Source organism: Mycosarcoma maydis, chromosome 11 (genome assembly GCF_000328475.2).
Source record: "Mycosarcoma maydis chromosome 11, whole genome shotgun sequence".
NCBI lineage: Eukaryota > Fungi > Basidiomycota > Ustilaginomycetes > Ustilaginales > Mycosarcoma > Mycosarcoma maydis.
Window position 1 is genome coordinate 376,573 of NC_026488.1, and position 22,441 is coordinate 399,013.

General features: G+C 54.1%; 8 protein-coding genes across 8 annotated transcripts; 4 read left to right on the forward strand and 4 right to left on the reverse strand.

Annotated features, from left to right (window-relative positions):
- Positions 1-1,553: 1,553 nt before the first annotated feature.
- Positions 1,554-5,344, forward strand: UMAG_03991 (uncharacterized protein; the record flags this gene model as incomplete). Its single annotated transcript, XM_011392149.1, has 2 exons — positions 1,554-2,461; positions 2,557-5,344. 2 exons carry the CDS (start codon positions 1,554-1,556, stop codon positions 5,342-5,344), a joined length of 3,696 nt encoding a protein of 1,231 aa, XP_011390451.1.
- A 189-nt stretch (positions 5,345-5,533) lies between these two features.
- Positions 5,534-6,001, reverse strand: UMAG_12249 (uncharacterized protein; the record flags this gene model as incomplete). Its single annotated transcript, XM_011392293.1, has 1 exon — positions 5,534-6,001. The coding sequence occupies one exon, from the start codon at positions 5,999-6,001 to the stop codon at positions 5,534-5,536; it is 468 nt and encodes a 155-aa protein (XP_011390595.1).
- A 664-nt stretch (positions 6,002-6,665) lies between these two features.
- UMAG_03992 (Don3 interacting protein) lies at positions 6,666-8,996 on the reverse strand (the record flags this gene model as incomplete). Its single annotated transcript, XM_011392150.1, has 1 exon — positions 6,666-8,996. The coding sequence occupies one exon, from the start codon at positions 8,994-8,996 to the stop codon at positions 6,666-6,668; it is 2,331 nt and encodes a 776-aa protein (XP_011390452.1).
- A 1,360-nt stretch (positions 8,997-10,356) lies between these two features.
- Positions 10,357-12,696, forward strand: UMAG_11740 (uncharacterized protein; the record flags this gene model as incomplete). The annotated part of the gene is made up of 1 exon (XM_011392275.1): positions 10,357-12,696. One exon carries the CDS (start codon positions 10,357-10,359, stop codon positions 12,694-12,696), a length of 2,340 nt encoding a protein of 779 aa, XP_011390577.1.
- An 873-nt stretch (positions 12,697-13,569) lies between these two features.
- On the forward strand, positions 13,570-14,632 carry UMAG_11741 (uncharacterized protein; the record flags this gene model as incomplete). Its single annotated transcript, XM_011392276.1, has 2 exons — positions 13,570-13,705; positions 13,791-14,632. The coding sequence occupies 2 exons, from the start codon at positions 13,570-13,572 to the stop codon at positions 14,630-14,632; spliced, it is 978 nt and encodes a 325-aa protein (XP_011390578.1).
- Positions 14,633-14,973: 341 nt separating this feature from the next.
- On the reverse strand, positions 14,974-16,731 carry UMAG_03994 (putative indolepyruvate decarboxylase, isozyme 1; the record flags this gene model as incomplete). The annotated part of the gene is made up of 1 exon (XM_011392151.1): positions 14,974-16,731. The coding sequence occupies one exon, from the start codon at positions 16,729-16,731 to the stop codon at positions 14,974-14,976; it is 1,758 nt and encodes a 585-aa protein (XP_011390453.1).
- A 799-nt stretch (positions 16,732-17,530) lies between these two features.
- Positions 17,531-18,772, reverse strand: UMAG_03995 (sulfonate dioxygenase; the record flags this gene model as incomplete). The annotated part of the gene is made up of 1 exon (XM_011392152.1): positions 17,531-18,772. The coding sequence occupies one exon, from the start codon at positions 18,770-18,772 to the stop codon at positions 17,531-17,533; it is 1,242 nt and encodes a 413-aa protein (XP_011390454.1).
- A 2,331-nt stretch (positions 18,773-21,103) lies between these two features.
- Positions 21,104-22,402, forward strand: UMAG_11742 (uncharacterized protein; the record flags this gene model as incomplete). The annotated part of the gene is made up of 1 exon (XM_011392277.1): positions 21,104-22,402. One exon carries the CDS (start codon positions 21,104-21,106, stop codon positions 22,400-22,402), a length of 1,299 nt encoding a protein of 432 aa, XP_011390579.1.
- Positions 22,403-22,441: the final 39 nt, after the last annotated feature.

Here is a 22,441-nt window from a genome sequence, read left to right on the forward strand (position 1 = left end):
GATTATTATTGGGCGTGACACCAGACACACGCGGATCTGTCTGCTTTCTTGGCTTTCGCCACCACCTTCCATCACCACCTGCGCTTCTACCTCTGCTCTCCATCCTCGTACTTGTCGCTGCGCTCCTCTTTTGTATCTCTTTTGGTCACTGACACGCGTCCTGGTCAACTTTGTCCGGCGCTTCTGACTGCTTTATTGCTCAGTGCAGTCCTTCCGTTTACTGGGTTGACCCGGGTCGTTGCAGAATCGGCTGATCATAGTACAGCGGTAACCTCATCAGCATCGTAGCATCGCAGCATCGCAGCATCGCAGCATCGCGGCATCGCGGCAGCTCGTCGTACTTCTCTTTGTCGCATGCTACAGACCAAAGCATTTGCGATTGCGACTGTGCTTGTCAGCCTTGTCGGTACTCCATTGTCCGACGTGATCAACTGACCAGTGCTGTACTGTACTGTACTGTACTGTACTGTACTGTTTTACTGTAGGAAGAGCCAACCCACGTTGCATCATCGCTCTGGCTGATTGGAAACCCGAATTTCGCTTTCGCTTGGTTCGGGTGGTCGCGCCTGTCGCCTCAGCCCGGCTCGCGTCTGCTTCTCGCAAGAAGTCACTTCAGCCGATCCTACATGGATGGTCAGCATACACGATACTCCGCCAATCAGCTGGTATCGAGTCGTTAGTCGCTAATTACAGCAACCAAAAAACCACGCAAAGGAAGGATTTGTGATTTGTTTGGTAATTTCTCCTAAAATCATTCACGATTCACGATTTGAAAGCTTGCAAGCTTGCAAGCTTGCATTTCACAGTCACGAGTCGACAGGCGCCTTCACCTTGCGTGTTGGTAGCAGCTAACTTAGCTTCTCGGAAACGAACCCTTTTCCGTTTGTTGCCTTCACTTGTCGCTGCCACGCCACCGTGTCCCGTGTCCCCGGTAGAGCGAGTCTAGTCACGAGTCACAGTTTCAAGCGAGCCTAGTTTCAAGACGGTGGTTTTGGTTTTGGCTTTGTGTTTCTAGCTCTGATCTCGATCCGAGTCCTTTACGATTCGCGATTCACGATTTGTGATTATTCGCGATTCATCCTTGACGATTCACGATTTCGGTCTGGTTTGGTCTCTGGCGCTGTCCTTCTCTGCCAAGAATCATTAAGCGGCGGCCGTGTCACTCTGTGCCACTCACTCACTCAAGACTCTCTTGGTTGCTTTCGTATTGGCAACACCTTGTGCACTGCGAGCGCGTCATTTTGCTGCTGCACTGCACGGCGCCAGCCGCACCGCAAATCTCGGATGCGCTCTTCTACACCTCTTCCAACTCCATCATCTCCACAACAAATTCATTCCACCGCTTCGCCTCCTCCTCCTCCTCCTCCTCCTCCTCCTCCTCCTTCTTCCTCGCCATTTCCGCATCTGTCTCGCGCTGATTTCCACACAGATGCGGCTGTACCCTTTGGCGCCACCCCCTAGCCTCTTCTGATCTTCCCACCCCACTTGCCGTAGCATCGTCATCGCCGTCATCAGCAACACCTCATGCTATACAGGTGTGCGCTACTGCCAGCATGTCGGACGTGGTCACCGAGTCGCGCGACGATGACTCGTCCTCGGTGATCACCATTCCTGCCCAGATACAGGCCGCTGCACAGACCGTTCCGTTGTCACCGTCCTCAAAATTCGCATCTGCACTACCATGTACTTCCCCCCCAAATCGCTCGGCGTCGCACCCACCTACTCGCTCTACAGCCGATGCCGCTGCTTCCGCTTTGCCGTCGGCAAGCACTAGCCCCGGCGCACACACCCCTCAACCCACTTGCACCGTCGACACGCTCCAACTCGCTTCCGACGCTCTTTCCAACCTCTCAACATTCCACCCAGATGCCACTGCCACTGCAACTGCCGTGCCCACTGCCGCCGCCGAGCTCCTCTCGGCCATTCGCCGCAAGGACAAAAAGGCCCCCGCCATTCAGAGTCCCCACCCCGGCAGCACCGGCTTAGCTCGCTGTCGCAGCGCTGCCACCACTCCGGTTCCTACCTCCTTCCTACTAGGTTTCAAGCACGACTCGCTTGACGTCACTGCCAATTCTTCGCGAGCAACCACTCCCACGCGTACGCCTTCTGGTCGTGCAAAGCGTCAGCGACGCGAGCGCAATCCTGCCACCCCGAGCGCTTCTACCTCTGCACTGCCAAGTATCGAACAGAATGACCGCAGGCGATCCGCCAGAGTTGCCAAAGCCGTCACTACCACCGCTTCTGACTCGCCTTCGCTGCCCAATCTGGCACTGTTCGGCTTTTCTCCTTATCTCGAGAGTCTTGTGTTCAATGCAAAAGACACAGATCGCCGCACCCGCTCAGGAGCCAGAGGCTTCCGCACACCGCTCGATCGTGGTCCTACTCGAGTCAAGCGTGCCGCTCCCAAAAGTAAAGCAAAGGATGCTGATCCCGATGCTCCCGATGATGACGCCAAGTCAGAGTAAGTTGTCAAGTCCGAGTCGATCCATTTCTTCACACACACACACAATGCTGACCTCGATCATGAGCATGTTGCTCTTGTCTCTCCTTGCACAGGCTCTATCGTATGCTTTGCATCATTTCGTATCAACTGCAAGCACACCTTGACCTGGTGCCTCACCGATCCCTCGATCAGCTCCGTGCCCAGTTCAGCACCCTTTCGCCTGATGCAGACGATCATATCGATGCCCAACAGCATGCAGTGAGCACTGCTAATGCCAGCGTGGCATTAGGCGCTTTTCCCGATTCGAGTCGTGCTGCTACGTCTGTCACCAATGTTCAGAAGCAAGAACAGCATGATGCAGTCACCGCAACCGTCTCTACCTACACACACCCCGTCATTGTCAAGACCGAGCCTCTTGCATCTCCTCCGCTGTCGATGCGGCAACCACATCCGCAATTGCATTCGCATTTGCCTCGCCGATCGTACTCGCCCGAATCTTCTCCCGAAGTGGCGCTGATGGACAGCGTCAGATCCACGTACAGCGGTATTACCTCCTATTATGACAACTCGTCGCGTGATGATTACCAGCCCCATCACGAGCAACAGCGCGAGCGCCACCCATGGCCTGCAAAAGTTCACGAATCAGAGGATGAGCCCATGTCTCCCGTCTTGCGACCTGCTCGCAGCAACATCATGTCAATCTCTGCGCTCATGAGTGGGCCCAGTCCAGTCAGACCGCGTTCGCCCACTCCCGAGCTCATTCAAACACCTCCGAGACCCGTAGAATCACTGCCCATGTTGACACAGGAATGGACAGAGGACGACGAAATGGCCTCGCGCTTTCTTCAAGCTTGTGCCGATTCCATACCCAAGATTGACACCACCGAGCTTGATCGGCTCACCCAGATCGCTCAGCTCGCTGCCTTCGATCTCGAAATGCTTTCCGCACCATCATCTCCCCATGAATCGACACCGTCTTTGGCGACGCCAACCACAGACCAACAGCGACACTTCAGCAACGCTCAACTCGAACCGCAGAAACTGAATCCGCTCGACACGCTCGACACACAGATGCTGTACGACCGAGAGGAAGCAGAGTACATCGACGAGATGGAGGCCAATGACGAATTGTACAAAACCGTCCGGTACCTGGCTCGCTTTGACGAGGTGGTTGACGAATGGAGAGCGGGCGAATTGGCGCGTCTTCGATTGCAGCTCGAGATGCGTAAAGCAGAGATCGCACGCATCTGGACGTGTGATCGTAAGCTGATTTGGTCCACCTTTGTCGACAACCGGGCTGGCGAGTTGTATCGCAAGCAGATGGTCAAGGCGAGTCACGCGCGATGGCAAGCAGAGCTTGAGCTCGATTTGCTCGAGGTGCATCGCAGAAAGACACGAGGAGTAGCCAAGCTTACCAAGGATATCTGGCTGCCAAGACACGGCACTCCAGAGGTCCAAGAGGCTGCGGCTATCTACAAGCGTTTTGGTCAGTTTGTCTCTGCAGCAAAGTACCCAGATCGAGACGATCCACTGGTCAGGGCGGATGTTCGAAAGATGCGTATCGCTTTGCGAGCACACAAGAGTCGCTCGCAGGAGGCAAGAATGGTCGTCAATAGGCAGGTAGGCGAAGTTGGCAAGGTTGTAGCAGATCGAGACGATGCGGTTCTCGACGCGCAGCTGAATGACGTCTCTTGCAGAAGCGAATCTAGCTCGGACGCAGGAGATGGCTCTGATGGAGAAGAGTACAGTTCAGACTCGTCCTACGTGTCATCTACATCGGGCATATCTTCACTGCCCTCATTCAGCTCCCTCTACAGCTCACCAGATGCTCGCAGCGTTGCCGACGGAACATCCGACTTGGAGGGGCTCGCTTCCGAGTTGGCTTCAGTGCGCGATGCCGATGCGGATGCGGATGCAGATGCCGATGCAGACGCCGATGCCGATGCCGATGCCGACTCGGACGAAGACGCGGACGCGGACGAGAGTCTTTGGGCTCGGCAAATCCGACTTGCCAACCAACAGGACGAGCAGAGCCTGGCTGCAAGTGCGACAGCGTCCGGCGTGCAGACTCCAGCCGTGAATGGCGACATTCGCTCGGCCATAACCAGTCGACCCACAACCCCCGTGGATGTAGGCACAGCACCAGCTCGTAAGCGAGAGAGGAAGAAGAGGAAGAAGCCACCTCCGCCCGGTGCCAGGCTGTGGAAGAAAGGTCGTGTTCAGCAGGACACTGACGGTGCCGAAGCCCAACTGGCTTCCTCGACGCAGCCGCAGCAATCTCAGGAACAGAACAAGCTCAAGGCGGAGTATGATGCTCAATCTGTTATCTACCAGAACGGCAACAGTCTGCACAACGATATCGAGATGGCCGCCGTCGACGAGCAACAGAGCCGAGCTGCGAGTCCCAAGATGCAATCCGCACTCATGCAAGCAAGAGAGACGGAATACGATCACCGCCGCCAAGAGCAGCCTTTGTCGTCCCGCCACCCGTCGTCGTACGCTAACGGCTACGATATACGACCTAGCTATCCCAGCGGCAGTACGGGTGATGAGTACGAGCAGCGTCGATCCTTCCACCACGTCGATGCGTACTCTGGTGGTGTACGAGGCTACGCGAGCTATACAGATGCGTATGCTCGTCCCGTTGTTTATGGTGGATATCCGCATAGCGCGCTTGCTTCATCCACGGCGTTCCTCGGCACCAACGGCGCAAGAGCAGAAGGTCAAGCGCCGCAGCACTCCGCTCGCACACCTTCTCCTCCTCCTCTGGACCACATGATGCATCCAGCCTACCTCTCGTTTCAACACCCTACATCGTATGCCTACCCTTCTCACCCTCCACCACCACCCGCACAGCCGCAGCATAACTCGGCGCGTGGCCCACCACAACGGCCGTACTAACCTGCATCTTAATCGCTTCGCCTACAGCGGTGCGCCACTCAATCAGCACAGAAGCTCATTTGTATTTGTATCCTCTCCATGCCATCTTTACAAACTCAAGATGGTTTCAAAAGATTCACGCACGTGTGCGGTCCGAGATGAGCACAGTCGAGGACACTCGGGACGTCGGTGCTACTGAGACGTGTTGGGTCATTTTAAGGCACAGACTGGAAGTGGTGAGTTGCGACGAACTGCACAGTCAGGGCAGGCTAATGTGGTTGAGATGGGCATTGATGAGAGATGAGGAAGCAAGTCTAGCGCGCGTAGATGGATAGGGAGCACAGATGGAAGGAAAAGCGAGTTAGTTTGTCTCTGTATCCATGGTTTATGCTCGACGTAGTCCGGAAGCACCGTTGCTGGACGGCTATGTACATGCATATCTCGTGTGTGTATTGAACGAGCGAGTTGAGCATGGCATAGCAAGGCGGGTTTGAAGTCAGACAAGGCTGAAACTTGAATGGAAATTTGATTGTCCGCAAAGTATGTTAGGACTAACGAGATTCCTATATAGTCAAATGTGGTGATCATCATGTAAACCGCGCACTTCTGCTGCTCTACTGCGCTGAGGAGGAGCGAATGTGTTGTGGCACGACGCGCAGAGTCCACGCGGATAGCCATGGAGCTGAACGAGAAGCACTCTGCTTGGCGTGACACAGCCACACAAGCGTCGTCTGCAGTAGCGCAGAGCAGAACGTAACCCTAGTGTATGTAGCCAATGGCGCAACGGTGCTGTACAACCATCGTCGCTGATGGAGCGTTCAACTTACTATTTGTGTGTGATGATGGTGAAGAAGGAAAGACAGCCTCAAAGTCTGCCGCTGCTTCTGGTTCCTGCTCGGGTTTTGTTTTGTTTTTCTTTTCTTTCCAGCGTGTAGGCTTTGCTTTTTCGCTTCGATCACAATCGTGAATCGTGAATCGTGAATTTTCTCTCGTGAGAGACTCACGACTGCACGCCCCACGCTCCACGCTCCACGCTCCACGCTCACAACTCGAAAGTGTTACACCGCGATTGCAACTTTTTACAATTTTCCAAACGTCCGCTCCGCTCATAACACACAATACTCGTCACGGGCTTGTTAAGGTCAGTCAGCATTCGTGTTTGAGGAACACCCACACGCTCGTTCGAACGATGGTACACTCTAGGAACAAGACCGCGATCTACAAATCGACATATAAGCTGAAATCAAAAACCGCATTGGTGGCAATAGCGACACTGCTAGCAAGATGCTTGAAAGAAGGACAATGATGAAGAATGATAGACAGGGCGGGAATGTTGGGATGCCTACAAGTCGCATGCTGTTGGAGGAGTGGTAGGGACCATGGCAAGGGAAAGTTTGGTCGGGGACAACGACCGAGCTCGTGCCAATTGGGCTCTCCTTACCGCTGGACTAGGAGGGATTCTTGCCGCAGCCGTACCCGAGCTTGACAAATTCGTTCGCTCGTTGTGGCTACCGAACACGGACGAGGCTGTATTCGACATGCCGCTTCGTTGCGATACGAACTGAGTAGCACTGCCACTCTCACCCGACAGACTCGGCTTGACTCGGACGACGTCCGAGAACGGATTACGATTCTCATCCGCGTCCAGTTTCTGTGCCACCATTGCTGATTCACCACCTCGGCTCTGTCGCGCTGCTCCTCCACTACTGGCCTCAAACGGCGTGTTGGTGGTCGACGATCGCAATCGACGATACGGCATTGCCTGCTGACTTGCAACGGCCTGCTTTCGTCGGAGGCGATCTTCGAGCTCGGCTACCTCCTGAGCAGGTGTGCGCGCTTTCAGTGGAGATGGAATGCGTGGACGATCGCGTGACGACATGCCGGGACGCGAGGCGTTGAATTTACCCAGTGGCTGCGCGTCCTCTGATGATAACGCTGAGTAGGCTTCAGATACCGTGGATCGTCGAACGCGTTCGTCCTTACGTTCAGTGCGAGACGGCGGTCGTGTATCGCCGGTTGATGGCCGTGATGTCGACTGCTGGTGACGTCGCGTCATGGCTAGAGGGTCCTGGCTGTACGACATGGGCGATTCGGTGGTCCTCCTTGGAAGCGTGGGCACCGGTGGAGGTGAATCCGATTTGGACAAACTGCGCGGCTTTTTGCGCAGCTCTGCTACCGATGCGCTGTGGCGGAGCTTCCTTGGCGAACCCGAGGCACTTGCAGACTCGATTCGTGACGAGCTGGGTCTGCAAGGTGCTTCTTCACTCGTCGCCCTCGCTGTTGTTGGCGCAACGATGCTTCGTCGCGACGTGGCTTTTGGCGTCTCTCCCGACGCATCCTTCTGCTCTTGCGCCCTTTGCTGTTGTCTCAGGTCCGCCCTCGACACCCGCTTCCTGGGACTTGCTCTTGGCGTGGTCGACTCCGCAGGTTCTTGAGCAGCATCGTGCGAACTGGTTGTTGACAGACTGACGCCTTGCAAGCTTGACCTTCTCGATACTGCCTCGCCTTGCTGCAGCAACTGTGACCAAAAGTATCGGAACTCCAAGCAAAGTAGATCCGTTTGCTTCAACGCTGTGATATGGCTTGATCTTGCAACGGCTTGTGCGAAGCTAGGACTGGAAGCTGCTACGGGTGTGCTAGCAGGGGTGGTGACCGCGTCGGCACACTTGTGACTGAGCTGAACGATGTGGTGAATGCCGCCCATGTCTGTAAAGCGTTCTTGTGCCATATTGCTGTCGACCAGAATACACATGAGTAGATCCAGGGCAAAACCAGACGGCAACGAGAGCGGTGCGTCATCCGTTGATTCTGACGACGGCTTTTTCGAAGCTAAAGTAGATGGTGAGGATGAAGTTTTGCTGGTGGGAGTAGCAGGCGAGTGTGAAAGATCAAAAGTCGGACTGGTCGATGGCAGAGTGGAAGGAGAGAGGATGGGTGGAAGAAGCTGTGTGCAGTAGTCGGCGAGAACAATCTGCAAGAGGAGTTCGAGCGCTGACTTGCGCTGCGTGATGCGCTTGGTTGCCTTGCTGCAGAGTGTGAGGCCTTGGAGGATGGTGATGGCGATGCAGATCTCAGAAACAGCCGAATGTACTCGCTGACGTTGCATCTCGGGCATAGTATGCGGAGAAGTGTGGCCAGCATGTGGGGACAACACGTCAGCTTCGAGTTCCAGGCCGTGTACCTTTGATGAGGAGTGACGCTGTGCATCGACCGAATGCGAACGTGCTGAGCGCGTTATCGAAAGCTCGTATGCCTGGCAAACTTCATTTTCGTGCTCGAGATCGCGATGTAGTCTGTAGACATGGGCGAGAAGCACTTCGGCGAGGCTGTAACCAGCCGTGGCCTGCAACGCCCAAAAGACGGCTGCGGTCTGGTTAACAGGCGGCAAGAAGCTTGCTGTTGCTGAGCTTGACGGATCTGTGACTGCGACGAGCGTCTTTTCGATATCATTCAGGATATTGATGCGTTCTTCCGCGGTGGAGAGTGGAGATGTAAGACCGTTCAACCACTCTTCGGTGATGGTTTCGAGGTCGATGGATCGCGACATGGTGTTTGGTCGCGAAGCTCCCACGCTGAAGTGATCAATCCCAGAGATCAAGTGCGATGACGGATGCGAATGCTGTCGAGACCGTGTGGATGCGATGCCGCGAGTAGCTGTGATAGGTGGAGACATGATCACTGCAAGCCCATTTGGCAAGGTAGAGAAGGCCGACGACAAGAGCGAGGTTGAGATGGGCGACTCTGGTCGGTGACAGAGAGCGTCACGACACGATCACCAAAGCGCCTTGAAGCGTGGGTCACGCAACAAAAGCAGCAACAGCAGCAGCAGTGGTAGCAGTAAAGGCTAAGGGTTTGAGTTGCGGTCGTCCGGAGGCATGAATGCGAACGGCGTGAGCTGCAACGAGGTTGTAACGAAAAGGAACAAAGGTTTCAGAGGCTGGGCTGCGAGCCTAGTACGGCAATTTGGCGCATAGAGGGCTGCGGCTACTGTGTTGTTCCTTGATTGATTGCAGGTGAAGCCCAGAGGAGGCAAAGCAGGCGGCCAAGATTCGAGCTACGACGGACGGGCAAAGCAGCGTATGGGGATGAAGATATTCATGTGGTGATGTCGAGGGTCTAGCAAGATCTACCTTGCATGGTCGACTCACGACTGATGGCTAGGCCTCCTCATGTCTATGACCGTTGGTCAGCCTCTGTGTTCATGATTCGTCATTGCATCGCTGTATGCTGCAGTCTGTAAATGAGCGAAATTGAATTTAAAGCTCAGAGAGACATTTCCTCGGCCTTCTGGCTGGCAAGCCCGATGAGCTGCAGCATACGGCTCGGCCGTCTAGCAGCATGTGTCTGGGTTTGTGCAATCGAGGATTATCACTATCCCGTCACCATCGAAGAGCATCAAGTCCAATCTTGACGTCAGACTGAGCATCGAGAGTTGTACGACCCAGCGCTGAGCTGAACAGAGCTGAACAGAGCTGCTCACCATTTGAAATGGAAAAGCCGACATTCAAAACAACACGAACACGAGGAACGTGGGAGCCGCGTGATATTCTTTCGTAATTTGGTCTTTGAAGATTCCAAAGCACCGCGCCAAGCGAGTCTCGTGACTCACGACTGTGTTTTCAAATCAGGCCGGTCACGTGTCACGTGATACCAGCTCATCAGGGTCCAACTCGCAACTTGGAAATATCCACAATTCATTGGTGATTGTTATGTATGTCTCTGCAACTGCGCAGTCGTGAGTTGCGCACGATCCATTCACGTTGATGTCGGCTGTCAATCACCTCGGCACTTCACTATACGACCCTACCTTCAGCAGCGAGCACGCCCTATGGCTGTCGTTGATGTCGGCTTCTCTGGATATTTCTGGTTAGCGATCAAGTCGTGTACGTCAGCCAAGGTCTCGATCCGTCCTTGACTCCCACGAAACATCTTCTGGGCTCTGGCATCTACATCGTTGGCTTCATTCGCTAGTTGCCGCACGGGTGATCTGCTTGCTCTCCGACAGCGGTCTGCGGTCTGCGGTCTCGGACAGAATGCCAACAAAGTCCCGCAAGTCAGCACCTTCGAAATTCGCGTTCTTTCTAGATCAGCAAGAGACCTTCTCGCTCCACATCTCTATCTTCGAGCCACTTGGAGCTGTGGGCGTCGCACCTTTTCAAACCGACAACAGGATTTCACTACATCGTGTCTTTGATCGCTTGCCAGACACCGCATTGCAAGGTGGACACGGCAGGGCGACTCGCTCCCAGCGCAACTTTCTCTCCACGGATAAATCGACCAAGTCGTTCGGATCGCCGATTGATATCCGTTTCGGACCTCTTCGCATCGATTGGGCTGAACGCGCTCAAGACAAAGAAATGTCACAGGCGTCCCAGTATCGCAACGCTAGCTCAAGCTCAACATCCGTCGGTCCTGCCACTGTCACTGCCTCCGCCTCTGAATTGACCAAGGCCTCTAGAAGAAGAAACGTCTTTCACGCCAAGCAACCACAAGTAGCCTTGCCCGTCGCAAGTTTTGAAAAGACCGACTCTTTCCAAGGAGACGTTTCCGGCTCAAAGGAAGCAGAATCACGATTAGCATCATGCACAGAAATGTTTCAAGGTATGACCATCGGCGCCACCGAGGTCGCGTTTGGTATCGTACATCTCTTTCGAGATAAGCAGGATGCCACATCCAATGCCACGCCGACTAGGCGAGCTGCAAGCACAACAGGCCAGACCGCGCTCGAAAATCAGATTCCGGAACAAGACATAGGTGCTGTCGTGGCAGTCCTTGCTGTTCCTGCTTACCTTACCGCATCCCACTTTCTCTCTTACATTGAGCCTGCGGTGGAAGCCATCACGCATCTAAGGATGCTCAGAGATATGCATCCCAATCGATGCATGGTGCTCATTCGCTTCCGCGATGCCAAAGACGCCGAGGATTTTCACAAAATGTACAATGGACAACCGTTCAATGCTATGGACCCACAAGAGATCTGCCAAGTGGTCTACATCACCTCGCTCACCGTGTCCAAGCATTCTTCTCTGCCGTTCAGCTACCCTACGCTGACCAACTCGGATCCGTGGCCGCTGCGACCTCCTGCCAATGCCGTGAACCAGCCCGCATACGAGCTGCCGACCTGTCCTGTATGCCTAGAACGTATGGACAGTTCAGTGACAGGTCTCATGACCATCTCATGTCAGCACACTTTTCACTGCTCGTGTCTGTCCAAGTGGGGCGAATCACGCTGTCCGGTGTGTCGATATTCTCAGACGGGACAACCATCGATGCATCAGCGAAGAAGGACTCCACGCTCTTCAATGGATCCCTCGACTCCGGTGCGCCAAGCAAACCAGGTCGGTGGCAGCGACGCGGATGAATCGGATGCTGAGAGCGACCTCGACGAACCGAGCTGTTGTGCCGTGTGTGAAACTCAGCAAGACCTGTGGGTGTGTCTGGTATGCGCCTCGGTCGGCTGCGGCCGATACAAGCATGGTCATGCGCATCGACACTTTTCCGAGACTGGTCACCTGTACAGTCTCGAGCTCGAGACGCAGCGCGTTTGGGACTATGCAGGAGACGGATATGTACACCGACTCATTCAGAACAAGGCGGACGGCAAATTGGTCGAGCTGCCCTCTGCCTCGTCTGCCACAGCAACGCCTGAGCACTCGAGCACACTGCCTGCCTCGGCGAGCTATGCTTCTGCTATGTCGATGAGCGGCACAAAACACTCTGGACCGCCGGCCATACATAGCAGAGGAGACAACACGAGGCCACCCTACGACGCACAAGAGCGGCGGCGGCAGCAGCAGCAGCAGCAGCGCGACCAGAACTACGCAATCAGAGATCAAGACTCCTGTCGGTCGGCGGACGATCAACTTGAGGCGATTGGAATGGAGTATTCGTACCTTCTCACGTCGCAACTCGAATCGCAGCGACATTTCTATGAAGACAAGCTGGACCAGTTTCAAGCGCAACTCGCCTCGCTTACAGGCGATTTGGAAATGCTCTCTCGCAAATCTCAGCTAATCGATGAGCTGTCTGCGCGCACCGCTGAATTGGAACGCACCAACGAGCAGCTCCGGCGCGACAAAGACAAGAGTGATAAGAAAGCTGACAAGGCCATCGAGCTGGCACGCACGCTCGAGCGCGATCTGCATTCGGAACGATCCATGAACAAAGGCCTGATGGACCGGCTGGAGAAGACCAAGGAGAGTGAAGTTGGGCTCAAGGCTCAAGTGACAGATTTGCAGGAGCAAGTCAGCGACTTGATGTTCTTTGTTCAGGCGAGAGACAAGTTGGACCAGGAGGGGAGCGAGGCTCAAGGTGGCGATGTCGAGGTCAAAGCCAAACCGACATCGAGGAAGGGCAAGGCTAGGAGAAAATGATGCAACGTATCTTGTTGTAGAAGCTCGACTCAACGTTCGGCAATGCATTCGTCATATCTGGACGTAATGCACGATGTGGTACAGGGGTGTGTGTGTCTGTGTGTCATCTGTCCATCGAGTCGTATCTTGGCTCGCCTTTGGTTTCGGTGCTTGCATTGCCAGACCCGTTCCGTGTGTCCAGCGCTGCAGCGCTCATTGCAACAGCCACGGCAACAACCACGAATCACGAACTGATTCGAGCGGATTCAGCTGGTACAGTTGTGAGTAGGGCTCATCAACCCATCCGCCTATCACGTCTTTGAAATTAGAGTCGTGAGTGAGATTTCGTGGTTGCGCTTGCGAATGACCTCATCGGCTGGGAGGCTCTGGATAATTTATCATCACAATCGTGAATATTCACAATCACGAATCCCGAATTGCACAACAAAGGAAAGGCGTGGAAAAACGACGAATCAGCCCAAGGTTGAATTTCCTCTACACGGCATGTAGAAAATTGATCTGGCCCGTGCTCGAGAAGAAGACCTTGAGAGTCATGCAGCATGGCGGCGGTAAAAGCACGAAGCACAATCCACAAAGCACGAAGCACGAAGCAATCGTGAATCGTGAGTGTTGAGCAGAAGAGCCGACACACAAACGGCTCATTTGGCCGAAGGGTTTGTTTGATGGGTCGTCAGAAAGTCTCACAGACTTTTGTGAGGCTGCGCCACTCAGACTCAGATGATGTGACGTGCGAAGCAGTGACTGTTTTGAACCGATTAGGGGTCGTTCCTGAACCTCTCTGCCTGAGACCTCGCAAATATATACATAGTTTGCAACGTCCTTTACTCATATCATCTCCCCGCTCGTCAAACGAAACCACGCGAATACTACATCATGTCGCTTAACAAAACCTTTACGCTCAACGACGGCAACAAGATCCCCCTAATCGGCCTCGGCACCTGGCTCTCCAAGCCCGGTGAGGTCGAGAACGCCGTCGAGATCGCTGTCAAGGCCGGCTACCGTCACCTTGGTAAGTCTGATAGAGGAGCCTCTGGAATGATCAGAACAAAAGTCAAACTAACATCGGCCTCGTCGTCATCTTTTCCATTGTACAGACTTGGCCAAGATCTACCAGAACCAAGACGAAGTCGGAGCTGCGTTGAAAAAGGTGATCCCATCGGTTGTCAAGCGTGAAGAGCTTTTCATCACCTCGAAGCTTTGGAACACTTCACACCAGCCCGACAAAGTTGAGGCTGCTTACAACGAGACTCTCAAGGAGCTCGGACTTGACTACCTCGACTTGTACCTCATCCACTGGCCCGTCGCGTTTCAGCCCGGTTCCGATCTGGTACCCAAGACCGAGGACGGCAAGTTCACCGCTCTTGACCTCGAGACCTCGCTCGTAGATACTTGGAAGGCACTCATCGCCCTCCAGAAGGCGGGCAAGGTCAAGTCGATCGGTGTCTCTAACTTCACCATCGCTCATCTGGATGCCATCATTAACGCAACTGGTGTCGTTCCCGCAGTCAACCAGATCGAAGCGCACCCTTTGCTGCCCCAGGATGACTTGGTCGCCTACGCTCAGCAGAAGAACATCCACTTGACCGCCTACTCTCCTCTCGGAAACAACCTGACCGGCAAGACCAAGATCGTCGACTACCCTCAGGTTTCCGAGGTGGCTAAGAAGTACAACGCCGATCCTGCTCAAGTGCTGATCGCTTGGGGTGTCAAGCGCGGATACTCGGTCATCCCCAAGAGTGTCACTGAAACCAGGATCAAGTCCAACTTTGAACAGCTCGAGCTCAAGGATGACGACTACGAGACGGTAACCAGCTTGTACAAGCAGCTTGGCAAGGTTCGTTTCAACGTTCCTTTCACATACAGCCCCCAATGGGACATTAATGTCTTTGGAGAGGACGCTGAGAAGGAGGCCAAGAACGAGGTCAAGACTGAGTAAGCGTATTGCAACCTAGAAGCCTTTGTTCTGTTTTGTTCTCCGAGTTATCTGGATGGACATCGAATCTATTTTGCTCTCAGTATTGATGCTGGTGATTAATCAGGAATGTGTGCGTCCTTGAGTGGAGCGATGTTCAAGCAGAGTCTTTTCGGTCGATTTGAGCACAATTCAAGATGCAATGGGGCGGCGCTTCGGAACCAAACTGGAAAGCATCACGTTGGTACATGTTTCAACAAGAGCGTCTCAGAGAGATCGCGATGGTATGTCATCCGATGAGATTACATGCATTTCGCGCAATTCAAACGTTCGAATCGGTTGTGAACCAGAGTCAGCTGGAGCCACTACTCATACTTATTCGCCTGACCCGTAGCCTCAGCTTGTCTCTTCAACGCCTCAGGAGCATCGCCTCTTTGCATGACGACCTCGATCAATCTGATGCGATCGGGATTGGCAAACGATTGGTCCTTCAAGAGCTCGTCCAACTGCTGCTTGGTTTGCACCCTGTAATACTGCTTCTTGCTTTGGTGAGGATCGTTTTCGTGGCTCTTTGCGTCGGAGTGGAACTTTTCGTTGCCGAAAAAGTCGAGCAACAGACTATGGTCGTAGGGCGGAATATCATTGTAACTGCGTTGGGGGCCGTGGATCTGGCGCTCAATTTCGTAGCCATCGTTGTTGAGGATGAAGAGGTACGGGCAGAGACCGTGTTTGATCATGGTGCCGATCTCTTGGACCGTGAGTTGGAGCGAACCGTCGCCGACAAACAGGTGGGTGCGTCCTAGCGCATTCTCTCGCGCCGCGAGCGCGACGCCGAGGGTAGCACCGACAGACCAGCCGATAGACCCCCATAGCACTTGCGAGACCCAACGTGTCTTGGCAGGCAGCTTGGCCTCCAGCATTCCGAAGCTCGACGTTCCCGTTTCCACAATCACTTGATCTTGCTCTTGGAAGAACTGTCCCATCCTCGGCCACAACCACTCCTGTGTGATTGTCGACGACGAGTCGTGCGGCAAGGCGTTTTCAAACTTGGGCACAATCTTTTTGGTTTCCTCCCTACGTGCGTCACCGTTCGTTTCCAACAGAGCACTGAGCTTGGGAAGCAGCTTCTTCATGCCAATGCCAGGGTAGTGCGAGTAGCCAATAGTGGTGTAGTCGGAATGCAGCTCGATGGTGCTCGACTTGGGCGTTCGATAGGAAAAGTTACCCGAGTTGAAATCCGACTTCAAACTGCCGACAGTGATGAGGACGTCAGCTTGCTCGACTACGTTTTTCACCTTTTCGCTGGTGAGGCTGCCGACATAAATGCCACCGTACTGAGCGTGGTCTTCGTCGACGATGGTTTTGCCCATGGGAGTGGCGAATACAGGAAGACCCGATTTTTCAATTAGCTCGTGCGTCTCTTGGATGCAACCGTGGCGTGCAGCGCAGGCATCGACGAGGATCACGGCGGATTTGGCGTCGGCAATATGTTTCTGTGCGACTTGGAGCACATACTCTTCGGCCTTGGCGTCGTTATCGTCAATGCTGTAGTCGAGTGGCGTCTTGAGAGCTTCGGCAGGGATGGTAGCATGAACCAGATCGGTGGGAAGTGCAAGGTAGACAGGACGGGCGCTCTTCATGGCCGTGATGAGGATTCGGTCGATGGATTCACCTGCGCCCTGTTTGGACTTGAGGATCGCACTGTCCGCCGAGATCTCCTTGCTCATGTTCTCGAACGCCGAAAAGCGACCATCTCCCAGCGTGTGATGGAGCAACGAGTGCGAGCCCTGTGCACCGGTCGAAGGCACCCCCACCACATGAATCACGGGCAATCTCTCGGAGAAGCTACCTGCAATCCCGTTAAGCGCGCTCAACTCGCCCACACCAAATGTGGTGACCACAGCAGCAATGGTGCGCTTGACACGCGCATACCCATCCGCAGCGTAAGCCGCATTCAGCTCGTTCGAGTTGCCGATCCATTTGAGCTTCGGATGCTCTTCGATAAGGTCGAGGAATCCCATGTTGAAATCGCCCGGCACTCCCTGCACGCTTTGCGAGCCAAGCTGCACGAGGCGCTCGAGCAGGTATGCACCGATCTTGATCTGGTTGCTTTCGTTCGACATCTTGTATGTGTCAATATTGCGACAAGGCTATGGGAAAGAAACGGTTAAAACGGTTGATCAGGGTCAGCTATCCGTTTTTATCAACGTCAGAACAGAGACACGGACAACAGGCTTTCCTTCTCGGTTGGCTCAATGCCGCCAGATCTCTGTGTCTCGGCATTGAGCGTGTCCAAGGCTCAGCCTCGGTCGGCAACTATGAGCGCAGATCTTTCAGACACTGCGTGACAGCCGGACTGAACTCACGACTATCACAACACGCAGTATGAGGCGCAATATTCACGATTCACGATTCGACTGCAAGGCGGAAGCGTGCAAACGCGGAAGGCAAACTTGTCATCGTGCTGACACGATGACTTCGCCTTGCATAAAGTCACGAGTGGAGCAAGAGCACACTTACGCAATTTGCTGACTCCAAGCCCCATCTTAACACTCTTCGATAATCGACCGTGGACGTCGGACCAGACCACGAGAAAATCACGAATCACGAATCACACGAATCACGAATGCGTTAGACACCGTGGCTGAAGGTCGTCACACACACACGTTGTTGTACCTTGTGCCTCACGTCTTGCCCCGATCGTGACGGTGTTTAGGTCAGCACCTGCTCGATATGGCGGCAGAAGTCGGCCCACACAATGCACTCCATGTGACTACGACCTCGACAGATGCAAAGAAATAGTTCGTTGTAGTGATGCAGATAAGTAGAACAAGAGACAAAAATGCGAAAGAAACCAAAAGACAGAAATGCCAACGTGTGCGACGAGAGGCACACGACAGCAGTCACAGAGTGGCGCGCGCTTTAATCTTTGTAGCCAGACTGACGTCTCTGACCTTTGTACAGCGTACGGTCGACCTGGAACCCTTTCGACTTATAATACTCTTCCTCGCGACTGGTGCCGTCTTCGCTGTCCTTGGGAATCTCGCCACGCACAGCAACACGAATGGCATGTCGCCTGCTGACACCGATGTCCTCGTAAATAGCCGAGTGGATATTGGTCCTGTTATCCCAGATGGCAACATCACCAGCGTTCCACTTGAAGCGAACGCTAAAGTCGCTAGCGGTAGAAACGTGGTTTGTCAGGAACTGGACGAGATAGTCGGATTCTGCCTTGGGCACACCGGGAATGTACCTGACGAAACCTGGGTTGAAGAAGAGAGCCTTGTGGTTGGTGACCGGGTGAACGCGGACGAGAGGGTGTTCGGTCTCGACGGGATCGCGGCGGACCGTGTTACCGTGTCGTCGCGCACCATCTGCCTGGTCGACTGCCGAGTGGATCGCGGTAAGCTTCTCGAGGTATTCACGCATAGGATACGAAAGGCGGTCGTACGCAGCATAGCCAGAGGCCCAGAGTGTGTCACCCCCCGCTTCGGGCGAGACGAGCAACTTGAAGGATGTGTACGAGGGAGGGTTGACTTCGTAAGTCACGTCTGAATGCCACAGGTCTGAGCGCGAGTGCTTGACAGGTCCGCGGTAGATCTTTTCCTGAGGATCTGACGTGGGATGAGCGTAGACAACGTGCACCTCGTCCAGATCGCCACGAGCGGGCACACCAGTGGTGGCGTGCTTGTGCAAGGGTCCCCAGTACCTTCCGAGTGCAAGCTGTTCTTCGATAGTCCAGTCGTCCTGACCGCGGAAGAAAACGACACCTCGCTCGGCTACGAGCAGTGCCAACTCATCCTTCTGCTGATCGGTAAGCTGACCGAGCTTGATTCCTTCGAGCTCGGTACCGATCGTTTGCGTGAGGTCCTTGACAGCCGTAGCTGCGCCAAAGAGCGCTTTCTTGTCAGGGTCCGCAAAAAGAGCGCGGTCCTTGGGAGGCTCGATGGCGGTGTATGGCTCCCAGTGAACGTCAGGGAAGGAAGGCTTGAAATCGTTGTATGGGTAATCAGCTTCGCTAGCGAGCGCGCCGAGGTCATAATGCTCCGAATTATAGTTGCCCGCACGGTTGGTGAGTCCGACAGGTCGCTGCGCCTTGATCGCTTTGATGTTCGAAGCCACACTGGGCGAGGTAGAGCGAGGTGAAACTGCGACAGGTGCCATTATTGTGATAACGCTGGAGCGTTAAAGGCTCTATGCTTGAGTGTGAGTAGTTACAAGGGAGGAGGTACGGGAGGACAAGATCTTGGCAGAGTACGGAGGACGGAAAAGGGGTAGAAGATCCTTGGCTCTGTATATATGAGCAGGGGCCGAGATAAGATGGAACGTCTTGCGGTTACATCCAGTCTCTAGGTGGATGGCGATTGATTATGGCCTTTGACCGACCACTGGCAGGACAACACCGATGTTCAGCAAGCGCCCTGGCTCTTGCGTGACCAGGAAGCTGTACGATCTGCATGACTTGCGGCAGGGCAGAGATTACGAGTAAAACCCGAAGCTCAGTGATTGAGGTGTTACACGGCCCGGAGATCACAAGGTCTCTTTACTGGGAATCGCAGCTTAGCTAGCACGCCACTGGTATGTGGGGCTAAAGAGTGGCTATTGTGAGCTCTTTGCAACGGAACGCCGAGCATACACACACGCACCTTTAGGGCGCGGCGATGTTGCGCTTTGCGGCAGATGAGGCTTGATCGAACAGAATGGCGCAACACGTACTCCAAGCGTAGTAACAGACAGAATGCGGGGAAGCGGATGGTAGCAAGCGGTTTCGCCATTGAGCGAAGAGAACGCTTACGACATGTCGAACCTGGCTATATCGTATAGAGCCCGAAGAGCTCAAAAACAGCTGCTATGCAACCAGGTTAGGCGTTCGCCGTCCCTGATGGCGCAACCTGACATTACGGCAAGTGCGACATTTTTGGCGAGGCGAACAATAATCGTGGACATTTGATGGCTTGGACCCGCTGGCTCACAAAGACTGAGCCTGCCGTTGCGAGTTGCCTTCGTGCTTGTTGGCCCAAGGCAGCTTCGTTGGTTGTAGAGAACGAACGCCGAGTAAAATGGCGAAATTGTATAGGTGCAAGACGTGATTCGGCTCAATTCGTGATTGCGCAGGTCGGACAGCATCTGGCGTGCTTGTCTGTTTGATCGTACATCGTGGATCACGAATCACGAATCGTGAACACCTGAGAATGTGAAAAAAGGTGGTCAAACAACCAAAAAAATTATTTCGCACATTACGGATGACAGTGTAAGTGTTGGTCTAACACTCTGCCCTTGAAAACGTGAAACCGTGCTGCATGTCGGCTGGTGGTGCGGTTGGCGTACTTATCTGAATTTTGTATCTCTTAATTCAGACTTAATTCACGTTTTTTCTTATCTTTGATAACGCGGGGTGGCGGTGGCCGACAGAATGACCGCTGTTTCACTAACGTTATGTGGCTGTCCGTCCACCTTCGCATGCTGAACCACGAAGAACTTCAGTTAAATTTCGAGATGCCCAGGAAGCAAACCGAGAAACGCCGGATCGTGCAACCCACGTTCGCCACGCCGACAGCCAAAGATAAGCAGCTTCTGGAGTCACCACCGCTACCGCTGCTGCAACTGTTGCGGCTGCCTCTGTCACCTTGGTCCGCTTTGGGCGTGTACGGCGGCCTCGAGACCATCTCAGGCCCGTGAATACTCCGACCATGCGCCTCGAGTTGGCTTGAAGCAAAGCCAAACAACAGCCGAGGGGACGCACATGAGGATTGTACTTCCTCCCAGCTTGTCCTGTGAGCCTTCAGGGAATAGAAGCAGGCCCGCTATGGTGTCGGTCGTGTGCTTCGGCATGCAAGGCTACCGTGGGAACCAAAGTCGCCCACTTGATAAGATTCTTGCACCAGACTCTCTCTCTGTTTCCTCTGTCCCTTCCCATGTTCAGCTTGTTCTGCTCGTGGCTGTAAGAACACATGTCTCACAAGACAGTCACGAGTCCTCCTCGAGACACCGCATATGGGACCACACTGTCCTTGTGTCTCGGTTTATTTTCTCTTCCCAACTCCTTCCACAATCCACGAGAGAGCTCCTTCGGAAGTTGTACATGTGAGATGCGAGATGCGAGATGCGAGATTTCCCAATCCCGTTGCCTTCACACGCCGCAGCAGTTCTGCAAGGTTGCATCGTACTCGACTCTTGTGGTATGTCTCTCGATAGTGCGTGCCACTTTACGCTAGACACGGTGAGCCGCGACGTTGGGTGCTTGAAAGTCGGTCTTCAATTGACAGTTCCGCCTGAGGTCCTCCCAGGGTGTGCGATCCGACTTCTCCGAGAGTATAGACCCACATCGAAGGAGAGGTTCATTCCTGTGCAAAGCATGCACCGTTGCATCTGACAGCGTCGTTGCCTATTCAACGAGCGGCTCACTTCATATAGCCCGAACCGTTTACGTTGCGCAGTTCCATTACGCCCCCGCTTGCTCGTTATTCTACCATCCTTTCCCTGTCAACTATCCAGATGCAGCTTAGCATGTTAGCCTTCCCATCCGAACGCAGTCGCTCGGACGACGAAAGTATCTTCACTACAGAATCCTCCATCACCGTCACCTCGGACCGGTATCTTGCTCCTCATCTCAACGGCTTTAGTCGCAGCGCAAGTGCGAGCAAGGTCCGAGGTCAATTCTCTGGCGCTTACCTTCAGACACCGTTTGCTCAACCTGGTCTCGTCGATAGAGAGTATGTTCACGCCCACTCCAGTTTTTTGGCAACGATCTCGGATGACTATCTCGACAGCTTCCTCATGCCTCTTTCACGCAATACTGATGGTGCGAAACCCAAGTCTCGTCCACCGCGAAGCATGATGCCCGAACTCAAAGTGATCGACAGTGATACGATGGAGGCAGCGTGGGAAGATGAGAGTTGCGTGGACGGCTCGAGTCCTCACTTGGAACCGCACGAGTCGGACTCGGTGGAGGATCGGTTCGAGATGGAAGCATTGCGAAGGCAGGTGGAGCAGTTACAGCTGGCTTTGCAGTTGCAAAGCCAGCAATTGGCTCTGTTGGAATCGCGAGCACAGCATAGACCTCGTGCTGTCAGTTCTAGGTCGAGTCAGATCTTGCAACAACAAGCAGCAGTGTACGACATTGATTCTTCCACCCACCTGCCTTCGCCATCAACTCATCATCCACCTCCTTCGATGACCCAGAGGTCCATATCACGTGCACCATCAACCTCGCTTCGTTCGTCGAAGCTCCCTCCTGCACATCTAGCTACCGCTCCTACAAGAGAGCTTCCACCAACACCAACCGTTCACCACCCATTCGCCGACAGATCCTCACCACGACCCTCCTCGTCTCTAACTGACCCCGACAAGCTCGAACATCTCGACCGCAAAGTAGCCGTGCTTGAACAGCTCCTCGAGGCGCTCAACTCGCAAACGCACCCAGCTACCTCTCCCAATCTCATCTCCTCACCCTCTCCCACCACGAGCAGCTTAACCACTTTACGCACTAACGCATCAACTCCGGACAGTGCATCTGCTTTCCACTTCAATCCCACACCGCCAGCGCCCATCAGCAATACAGCCAAATTCACCACCAACATGTTCCGGATCAAGAAAGCCGCAACAGTGAGCAGCAGCGGCAAAAGTAGCTTCTCGGCAAGCAGCATCCGGTCGGTCGATATTGAAGCGCAAGCCGAAAGCACAACAAGAGTCAGTTGGAGTCGCAAAAGAACCGAGAAAGTTGCACAACCTAAAGCCAAAGTTCGACAAGGTCCAGGTCGCGGTAGAATGGTGATTCGAGAAACAGCTGCCTGATATAGCGCTATCTCGTTTTGTTTCACAGTACATAGTACA